Source organism: Hibiscus syriacus, unplaced genomic scaffold, assembly GCF_006381635.1.
Source record: "Hibiscus syriacus cultivar Baekdansim isolate YM2019G1 unplaced genomic scaffold, ASM638163v2 tig00117010_pilon, whole genome shotgun sequence".
In the NCBI taxonomy this organism is placed as follows: Eukaryota; Viridiplantae; Streptophyta; class Magnoliopsida; order Malvales; family Malvaceae; genus Hibiscus; species Hibiscus syriacus.
Window position 1 is genome coordinate 343,518 of NW_024063522.1, and position 11,531 is coordinate 355,048.

The 11,531-nt window shown below is 36.2% G+C and overlaps 1 protein-coding gene across 1 annotated transcript; it reads right to left on the reverse strand.

The window, feature by feature from the left end:
* Positions 1-6,265: 6,265 nt before the first annotated feature.
* On the reverse strand, positions 6,266-6,742 carry LOC120195214 (ecdysone-induced protein 75B, isoforms C/D-like). The gene has a single exon (XM_039197288.1). It carries the CDS (start codon positions 6,740-6,742, stop codon positions 6,266-6,268), a length of 477 nt encoding a protein of 158 aa, XP_039053219.1.
* Between the last annotated feature and the right edge of the window lie 4,789 nt (positions 6,743-11,531).

Consider the following 11,531-nt stretch of genomic DNA (forward strand, 5'->3'; position numbering starts at 1 on the left):
TACATGCATGGCTCCTAAAGCTGTTGAGGCTGAGGTTTTTGACGCTGTTGTATAGGTTTCTTAAGCAACCGGGATGCAAAATCGGATATTTACCGACAAGTCGTGCAATGTTTCCGAGGGGAAATGAAAGCATGTTACGGAGAGTATCAATAAAATCATTACCAGCTTCAGCAAGAATCACTTTGTTACATTCCTGGTCTATCAAAAGTTTGATTGAAATGGTGGATGATTCGGAAGCCATTGAAATAGAATGTAAAACATAAAGAAGAGCAAACTCAGATGGATGAAGTTTTGAGCACGACAGAAATGAACCCAAAACCAATCCTTTATTGGTGAGTCCAGAACAGGGCCATTAATCCTTCAAGAAAACCTTTGATGTTCCCTATACATGAATACATGATGCGCTTTAATGCAGAATGTATAGTCCAAGGTCACTTAAGAGGCAACCAAGTATGTGCTTGATTACGGGTAATAATCCAAATAATGAGTAGGGGAGTAACCTGACTAAACGTTAATAATAACCCTAATAATTCCCGTTATGCAGTTCATGTTGTTTCAACAAACAACCGACGATAGACACTGGGATGACCCAAGGGGTGTTCGGGTGCGAAGTGTCACGGACTTACCTTTTCCAACTAGGTTTGTAATCCGTGCGGCACCTGAAAAGGGACTCTTCCCAAGTCAAGTCAGCCTTTCTCTCGTATATCTGATCAAACAGGAATAAACATCACGTTAGATCATTGTAGCAACACGGTCCCTCAACCAATAATTTAAGCCCGTGGGGCATAGCGGATGCACACCTTAATCCCCGGACTTCTCCGAGAGAAAAATATTTTATTAACAAAAGAAACATCGGGTTACAGAAGACTCACCCACACCATCGATTAGGCCGTAGGGGCGGCCCTCGATGATGTTCAGAAGACACGTACCTTTACCTGTGGATCAGCCCAAACTCTGCCGGCTGTCCACCCCCTACATATATGCGAAAACAAAATAACAGAAATGCTACCTATAGACGTTGAAAAGCTCAAACAGGGGACATTAAGACATATCCTCACTCCCTACCTAAAACATTGAAATGCTTGAAAAGAGGACAAGCTTATTCTACCCTGCCACTAGGCCCTATACATGGTTGGCCTTGGCATACCTATCCGGTTGTGGCCATATAAGAAAAGGGATGGCCACGACATTCTACCCCACCCATTTAGTCGATGTCCTCATCGACGAGTGCTTCTCGAACCTTTTCCTTTTGACGTCGTGTTGAGGACTTCTCTCTTGGTAAAATTCTTCCTTTCCAACTTCGGCAGCAAGGTTGTCGGCACTACACACGGGATCTCTCCCAACAGCATCAAACAACTTGTAGAAGGCATCGTAATAACTCGTGCTGATATCATAAAGTCGATACCTAAGACAACATCAAAATCATCCATCGGAGATATGGTAAAGTCAACTTCCCCCTCCCATACTCCTAGTTTTATCTTCACATTCTTAGCGGTCCCACATATCGCCACGGCGGACGAGTTCACTGCCTTCATCTGCCCCTCTTCCTTGGTAACATTCAATCCGCACCTCATAGCTTCCTCAGGGGAGATGAAAGTGTCGGTTGCTCTAGTGTCCACCAGGGCCCTTGAAGTTATTCCATTCACTACGAGATCCACATACATGAGGCCCCTAACTGGCTCTTTCCTTAACCTACTAACTTGAGTTTGCAACGCACACAAGAATCGAATCGAACCCATTCTAGCTGGTTCATTTTCAGTATCCTCTTCTGATGGATCTTGTTGTGATTCATTCCTCGATGTGTTCACAAGCGCATTGAACGCCCTCCTATGCGGACACTCAGCCAATCGATGAGAGCCTTTACACAAATAGCACTCCAAGGATGATCTGGGTCTTTCCCCACTTTGCCTATGCCCATTCTTAGGATGTGAATCCACAGATTGCCTCGGTTTATCACCACTCTGCCTATACCCATTACTTGATGTATTTGGTATTGGGTCTCGGAGAAAAGGCCTCTTATCTATTTCCCAACTGAAAGCTCCATCCCTTCTAGCCACCTTATTCCCATTACTGAAATTAATATCACCATCACCCCTAAACAGATTGTCCTCTCCTTGATAGGGGCCTTTTCGCTTGACTATAACATTAGTATAATCGCTGAGACGCTCAGCGGCATTCATAGCTTCAGTCACATCCTCTACTCGTTGTCTCTGGATCTCTGTTCTAGCCCACGGTTTGAGCCCTTCCAGGAAATAGAACATTTTGTCGTTTTCAGCCATGTCTCGGATGTCTAGCATCAATGTTGCAAATTCTCTCACATATTCACAAACAATTCTTGTTTGTGTTAGTCCCCTCAGCTTCTTTCGTGCATTGTACTCCACATTCTTCGGGAAGAAGGTTTTCTTCAATTCTTTCCTTAAATCATCCCAAGTATTGATGGAACACACGCCGTCAACAAACTTGGATCGCCACCATAATTTGGCATCTCCTGCAAGATACATTGAGGCCATAGAGACCTTGTCCTCTTCGGAGTTAGCCTGCATCACTTTAAAATATTGCTCCATGTCAAACAAGAAATTCTCCAACTCTTTAGCATCCCTGGTCCCGCCAAACCGCTGAGGTTCCGGTACCTTGACCCTTTGACTTTTGTCAACAATGCCTGAACCCAGATTACCCACAGCGAGTTGAATTAAATTGACTTGAGCCTTGAGTTCGTCGAACGACTCTAACACAGAACTGATAGCATTTTGCGCTTCAGCTTTAAGTTCGTTTAAGGCTTCTGAGAGTTGAGCTTGAGCTAACTCAATCACTCGAACTCGATCCTCCGAAATCATCCCAGCTTTTAGTGCCGCTACTTCGGCTTCTAAACTCTCAATTCTGTTCTGGTCTACAGAACCACTGGAACGTGTTCCAACCATTTTCCAATATCTGTTAGGTAACACTGTAAAAACAATAATAATCACAAGTAAGCACCAGAATACTTGGAATATAATTTCTCACAACATAAATTATTTCAGCATCTTCGTGCCAAAAGTATCGCCTTGATGTCAAGGACACAAATAAGCATTCTCGCACAAATGTTACCATAAAGCACCTCCGTGCTACATAAAGCAAGATCCCCTTGCCAAACAGTGTTATTACATGTGCTTGTATTGGTACTCAGATGAAAATATCCCTGCGCAGTTTCACAATTGAGCACTATTGTGCCTAAATCATTTTATTTCACCCGGCCTACTCCACACGTTAAGGCGCTCGGCGTAAGATCAGGTCATCCTGCCTACTCCCCTCTGGAAGCGCTCGGCATGAACTCTGTCTACCCTGCCTACCCCACACGTTGAGGCGCTCGACCTGATATTAAAGCGCATTCTATTTCACCCGACCTACTCTACACGTTAGGGCGCTCGGCGTAAGACCAGGTCATCATGCCTACTCCCCTCTAGAAGCGCTCGACATGAACTCTGTCTACCCTGCTTACCCTACACGTTGAGATGCTCGGCGTGAATCTGGGACACCCTGCCTACTCCACACGTTAGAGCGCTCGACGTAAGATCAGGTCATCCTGCCTACTCCCCTTTGGAAGCGCTCGGCATGCACTCTGTCTCCTCTGCCTACTCTAAACGTTGAAGCGCTCGGCGTGACATTAAGGCACATCTTATTTCACCCGGCCTACTCCACACGTTAGAGCGCTCGGCGTAAGACCAGGTCATCCTGCCTACTCCCCTCTGGAAGCGCTCGGCATATACTCTGTCTCCCCTGTCTACTCTTAACGTTGAAGTGCTCGACGTGATGTTATAGCACATCTTGTTTCACCCGGCCTACTCCACACGTTAGAGCGCTCGGCGTAAGACCAGGTCATCCTGCCTACTCCCCTCTGGAAGCGCTCGGCATGTACTCTGTCTCCCCTGCCTACTCTCAACGTTGAAGTGCTCGACGTGATATTATAACACCCTGCCTACTCCACACGTTAGAGCGCCCGGCGTAAGATCAAGTCATCATGCCTACTCCCCACTGGAAGCGCTCGGCATGAACTTTGTCCCCCTTCCAACTCTTAACAGTGAAGCGCTCGGCGTGAAAATAGGAATACCCTGCCTACCCCATACATTAGAGCGCCCGGCGTAAGATCAGGTCATCCGGCCTATTCCCCACTGGAAGCGCTCGGCATGAACTCTGTCCCCCTTCTAACTTTTAATGTTGAAGCGCTCGGCGAAATTCCTTAAAAGAAATAAGAACACATCTCGTCTACCACGAATCATTCGGCTCTGATACCAAGTGTCACGGACTTACCTTTTCCAACTAGGTTTTTAATCCGTGCGGCACCTGAAAAGGGACTCTTCCCAAGTCAAGTCAGCCTTTCTCTCGTATATCTGATCAAACAGGAATAAACATCACGTTAGATCATTGTAGCAACACGGTCCCTCAACCAATAATTTAAGCCCGTGGGGCATAGCGGATGCACACCTCAACCCCCGGACTTCTCCGAGAGAAAAATATTTTATTAACAAAAGAAACATCGGGTTACAGAAGACTCACCCACACCATCGATTAGGCCGTAGGCGCGGCCCTCGATGATGTTCACAAGACACGTACCTTTACCTGTGGATCAGCCCAAACTCTGCCGGCTGTCCACCCCCTACATATATGCGAAAACAAAATAACAGAAATACTACCTATAGACGTTGAAAAGCTCGAACAGGGGACATTAAGACATATCCCCACTCCCTACCTAAAACATTGAAATGCTTGAAAAGAGGACAAGCTTATTCTACCATGCCACTAGGCCCTATACATGGTTGGCCTTGGCATACCTATTCGGTTGTGGCCATATAAGAAAAGGGATGGCCATGACACGATGCACCTCCTAAAAATTTTGAACTTTCTTATTTTTAGATAGTTTTTATATTGTCCTGAATTTGACTTTTCTAATTTTAATCTTTCATTTTTTTCATCTTAATCTTTTGAATATTTTTTTATTAATTTAGAGTGATTACAAGAGGTAGTAGTTGTTCTAAAAACTCTCGAGCATTTGACAACGAACGCTTAAATACTCTACGGTCATTGGTAGTGGCGGATCCAGAAATATTTTTTAGCATGATTACATATATGTTAAGGATATGATAAATAAATTTTAGGATGGACATCATCAATAAAATAATTCATAATCGAAGAAATTTCATATTTCAGGGTGGACACCATCAATAAAATAAATGACATTCGAAGAAAATTTGAATTTCAGGGTGGGCACGTACCCATCCTCGTCCCTTAATGTATCTGCCATTAATCATTGTGCTCAAATCCATACATTTTAAAAATAATAATCATAATTTTAACCACTAAAATAATTTTTATTAGTTCAATCATTGAACATGATATTATCGAATTATCCAACGATATATTTTATGTGTTTAAAGAGTTAGAACATAAGTTCGAGGAAAATCCTAAAGAAATAGTTTAGTTATTTTTTATCAGATTTCACATGACTATATAATTTTAATTAAGTGAATTATTTACAAGGTATTCTTTACAATCCGATGTTTAAATAAAATAAAATGATAGTAGTAATTTAAGAACGGATATAGAATACTTTAAGATTTAAGTATCATTCTAAAATATAAAAAATTAATTAAAAATTAATACAAACTATTTCAAAATTTAAAAATCAACTTAAATTAAAAACAAATTATAATTTAAAAAGTATCCCGTACAATCATCTCATACAATTTTATTCATAGATTGGTCATATATAAGCCTACAGTTTGAGCTATTAATGATGAGATCAAACATAATGCACGAATCAAATGACTTTTATGATAAAATAATATTGTTGTTCTTTGAAAATATAGATTTAAACATCACATATGTCAGGGGTATTAACGTTCAATGTCAAAAAAATTAAGAATTTTCTTGAACAAATTTTATCCTATACTTACCCAAATTAATAAAAAAAATAGCATAATATGTTTTCTTAGAAAATGAAATAATTAAGTACATAATTCGGAGGAGTACAGTTTAGCCTAAAATATAAAACTTTTGTCCTTCCTTTTTTTAACACGAGACAAAATTAAACAACGTGGCCTTCACAAAAGCTGTTGGCAAAGCAAATCCCATATCTTCATGACGAAATAACAACAGCAAAAGGAATATAATAATGATATCATACAGATCCATAAATGTTTCATAAAGTACGTACGATACATTATGTTCTTTCAAGCAAAAACCTTATCGTAGAAGTTCTAATCTATCAATGAACTAAGTTCCGAAAAAAAAATCAAGCAAACGCCGCCATTAATGGACCTTGTTCTTTCGTCTTAGTGTTTCTCCGGTAAAGCAACTTGTACAAGAAGCCACCTTTCTTCTTCTTATCGCCTTCTTTGCTCCTCATCCTTGAACCACAAGCAACTGATCTGCTCTTAGTGAGTAAATTCTTGCCGCTAGACAGTAAAAAGGAAAAGGAAGGCCCTTTTCCATGTGCAGTAAAACGACGAGCACAATAGGGAGAGGAAGAACAAGAAGAAGATGAAGAGCAATAGGATGATAAAGAAGAAGAAGAGGAGGAGGAAGAAGAGGCAAGTGTGGACGAATGAGTAGATAACTGAGTCAGTTTCTGGGCTAAACAAAGCGAACAAACTCCTGGTGATTGCTTGTGTTTTGGGTGTCTTTTACATCCTTCACTCGGATGGGATCGCCGGTCACGGCCACGGCCACCTCCTCCGACATATTCCGATGATGTTTTCACGTTTAGCATTGGCTTCTGAGTTTGGTCTTTGGGCCGTAAAAGAAACTGTTTTTATAAAGAAAAAGTGGAAGGTTGTGTTTTGCTTGCAAGACTGTTTCATGGGAGCTTCCCCTTCGTGTTCTTTCTCCCTTTTAAATTCAGATTGACCATCCGAAAAGTTATTTTTTAGAAGGAGAGTACTGGAATAAATGAAGGGCTCTGATCCAGCCAATGTTGGTTGGGGTCCATTTGATTGTCATCTCACGGTTGAGATTCGTTCTTTAGGACAGCCTAGTTGTCAGGGCGGCGTAGAAAATCCGGAAAGCCTTCTTAAATACGTTAAGTTGGTTTTATTATTCGTGATTAATAAGATTAGTTTTTATATTTTATTTTTGGTGCTGTTCTCATTCACTTGAGCAATAAAAGAAAATACATATTTTGAGTGCACATCCCTTGTTTTTCAACCATATAATATAATTAAAAATAATTATTTAATCTCCTAATCCATTTTTTAAAAAAAAATATCTATTAAAATGGAGTATTATTTTATAAACCCAATCTTTTTAGATGATGTCATCAACACCTTTTGTCTTTATAAAATTACTTTGTTTCTATCTAACTTAAACTATGTATGGGTATTTTGGGTGGTAAAGACTAAAAGGAATTTGACCATGTATAACTAAAACTTTGATTATTCCTTTAGTGCTGTCTCTGAACATTTCTATATATATTTTTTAATAATTATTATGAATTTGATTATTGTTGTTGTAATATATTATAAATGTGAATGTAATTAAATATATGAGAATCTAAAATTGTAAGGAATTTAGATGTTGTCGAAAACTTTGGAGGAGGAAGAGTAAAAGTCAACTGATGAGGACAAATACAATAACTTAAACTTTAATTTAGTCCAAGAACCATGGGCTGACTTAAGTTTTGGGAGGGGGTCCAGATAATTCGCCCCGAAAAGGGAGTGGGCTTTAATAAGTTAGAATAATCAACGTCCGATACAAAACGTAACTCAAAAAGTACGAATATAACGTCAATTATAAATATCTAAGATTTAATTATTGTACTAAACATCTAAGATTTTTAAATAAAAAAATAATCGTCAAACCAAAATAAAATAAAAGTGATAGTTGGGTACTAAACATACAATTTACCCAAGATTTAATTATTGTAAGAGTTATTAAACAGTTCAAAAATGTATAAAGAAGAATTGGTGTAAATTCTAAATTTAATATTAAAAGATAATGAATTTCAAAAATAATATTTAATCTTTCATTTTATTTAAATGAAATCATACTAATAACTAAAACTTAGCAAATAAATTAAAATTATTAATAATTTATATATTAAGACGCAGAGGATATAAAACGTGCCAAGTCTTACCTAAAAATTCCAAACAGTTGGGACCAATCACGTCCCGTTTTCCATTGGCCAAACCGGTGAGTTTGATTTTTAATGTGACATGCATTAAATACTGGAACTAAAGAAACTCTTACGTGCCTGGAGGACGGTGTTTACTGAAGACATTTTATGTCGGTCGTGTGTACATATTTACAATACACGTTTAAAAAATATTAATATTATATTTTTGATGTAAATTCTTTTTGTGATATATCTTTATAGTCCGTGTCCAGTACACAACACTTGATTAAAATTTAAAAATAAATTTTATGAATCTCTTTTAAATTCCAATCTTTTAATTATCCAAAAAAAATTCCAATCTTTCACATCTTTAGTAGAACATACTTTAAATATAAATAAATCTTAATTTCTTTAATTACAATATTTCAAGAATTCATATTAAAAATAATTTTACACATTTGGACTCATCCTGGATCGGACTATCCATTTTTATTGATTCGAGTTTTATGAGTTTTGACCCGGATCTAAACCTTTTGGGTTTGGATTTAGAGTCCGGGCAACTAGGTAGGATAGATTAAGGGGATGTTTGTTTGTCTATTAATGGACGCGTTTGTTTCGCACCTCTGAGTGATTCAGTGCTGACTGATTCAGTAAAACAATGTTGAATGATTCAGCACAGAAGTACATTTTGAATGATTCAGAGCTATTATCAAACAACATGTCACATTCAGAGCTAATTCATACAGAGCCTCTAAATCATTCAACATTTGAATCATTCAGCGTTTAATCATTCTGAAGTAAACAAACAACCCTAAGTTTTATGGAATGGTTTAGGAGGTCTATATTTGATGTGTCCATATAAAAAAATATGTGTCTACATATACATAAGGTTATAAATGTAAAAAGCACATTATAGCTAAAAAATTTAATTGTTTAATCAATAATAATAAAAATTATTATCTTTTCATTTCATTTTTTAGAACAATTCAATCCATTCTCATTCATTTTTCTTTGTATTTTCTCTTCCTTAATACGTTTAATCTAAATATAGCTTAAGATTTACATCTGGTGAATTATAAGCCTATAAGGTCATGAAAACTTCAATGGGCTGATGAAATTTAATGGTTTATAAATAAAATAAAAATAAAAATAAAAATTTAACATTATAATTGGAATAAATAAAAGTTTAATTATATAAATAGTATGCTGTCTACAAATTAGTAGTATTTGATATTATTTGTCTGAATATTTTAATAACTCATCACAACCCTTAGCGGCTCTCTCCCTCTCATCTATTTCCTTTTTTTCCCTTTACAATTTGTCCTATTTTTTTTTATAGATCAAGTCAATTTTTTTTAATTTTGTTTAGCCGATGGCATCATCAATTTTGATACTAATTATCGATCGTCGGTTGTCTTTTCTTTTTGTTTTTTTAAATTTTTTTTATGAATAATTATGTATTTATAACATGTTTATATATGTCTTTGTGGTATGCCTATCTCTGTCTTTTGATAGTTTTCGTCTTTTTGGTCGTTGTTTCCGTTTATTTTTTTTCAAGGTTGAATTTGGTATCGCCACGACTAATCAAGATGTCGCTTATTTGTTTTCATGTTGATCTTCACTGCTTTATACCCTTAGATTGATTTGGATACGTGTTTTGCGTTCGTGGATAGTTTTCTCACGTCGCTTGACTTTGATTTGCGATTTGTCAATGGTCTTTCAATAGCTTCATCATTTTTTATGGTTCGTTTTCGATGCAGTCAGATTTGTTAATATCTTTATTTTGTTCGAGTATTTTGGTTATGTTTTTTAACATTTTCCTTCTTTGGTCTATGTGTGATCTAAGTGACTAGTTTATGTGTCAATTTGTTATAGAAAAATCTTCTAATTATAATTTAGTTTACGTTTACCGTTATACTTATAAATCTTCTTTGTAATTCTAGATATTTTTCTACTTTTTGATAAAATTAGATGCTTTCTATAATATATATAACTAACTCAACAATCAAATTTAATAATGTAATATAATCATAGTCATCGTACAAATAAATTATATTAATCGAGAATATTATCTATCTTTATCAATATAACTTAAAAAAATTTAACATCGAATATATACAATTTTCAAATTGAGTGCATAACCTAGGTTGGAAATGGTTGAATTGTTGAAACATGAACCATATTCAATGATACGATGAAAGTGTGTAAAAATAATATAGTTTTACATTAGTATGTATGAATTGTATAGGTGTAAATAAACCGAGTTTGAATGAATGATGTTATTTTCATTTTTTATTTATTTTGAGGGTGTTTTTGTTCGGTTTCATTTAACATTTGTGAACATATTCATTCATATATTTGCTAACATGTCCATTTAGTATTTATTAACATATTCATCTAGTATTCACAAACATGTTTATGTATATATTCAGAAAAATGGTGAAATTACTACATTAGTCTTTAAGCTCCTTAGGCTTCACAGTTTGAACTCTAAAGTTCATCATATGTTTAATTTAGTCTATACCTTCACCGATATTTAAAATGTAAAATGGTAAAATGAGAATAAGATAAATGAACTTGTACACACCTGTTCGTGCTTTTGAGTTTATTAAAATAACATATCATTTTTGTTCACTCATTTATTTAACTTAATAAATAAACATAAACAAACATCTCATCGAATGCTATGTTCATCTACACTCGTATGTGTATCACATGTTTTTTTTGTCTTTTATATAGATCTAATAATGTGCACGTAAGATTCAATGTAAAGTTTTATTTTGGTACATCAATTATTTTATTCGAACTATACTTAAATTTAATTTTTGATTTAATTAATATTAAAATTTGATTTTTTTTTATTTTTGAAACTTATTAGGGGTATTGATGAGAGAATAGGGATTGGGCAATGCCATACATTATTTTGAAAATCGGACCGGATCGGTCGGTTCAACCGGGAACCGTTGCCTAGTCCAGTTCAATCTACACCGGTTGAACCGCTATTAGTGAATCGACCAAAACCGTTGAACCGTTCAAACCGGACCGGCTGAAAACCGGAAAAAACCGAGAAAACCGAAAAAAACGGGAAAAATAACCAATTTTTTTTAAATTAAACCAAACGACGTCGTTTGTTAAAGAGCCAAGTCGAACTCAAGTATTACTGAGCTCGACTCAAACTTGAAAACTTTAAAAGTAAGCTCAACTCGACTCAAACTCACGAATTAAAAATTATCAAGTTCAACTCGAACTCGAAATATAATATTGAAACTTGAACTCGAAAAGGCTTGAACTCAAAAAAAAAATTAGAAGTTCGATTGAAGCCTAAATTCGAGCTTGATTAAAGTGAAAGAATAATTCACTCAATGCTCACCAAAAGGCTCTATGATTTTGAATGTCAAATTACCTCTATTATTTATAGAAGTTAGTTGAGATGCTCTTCTATGTTTTT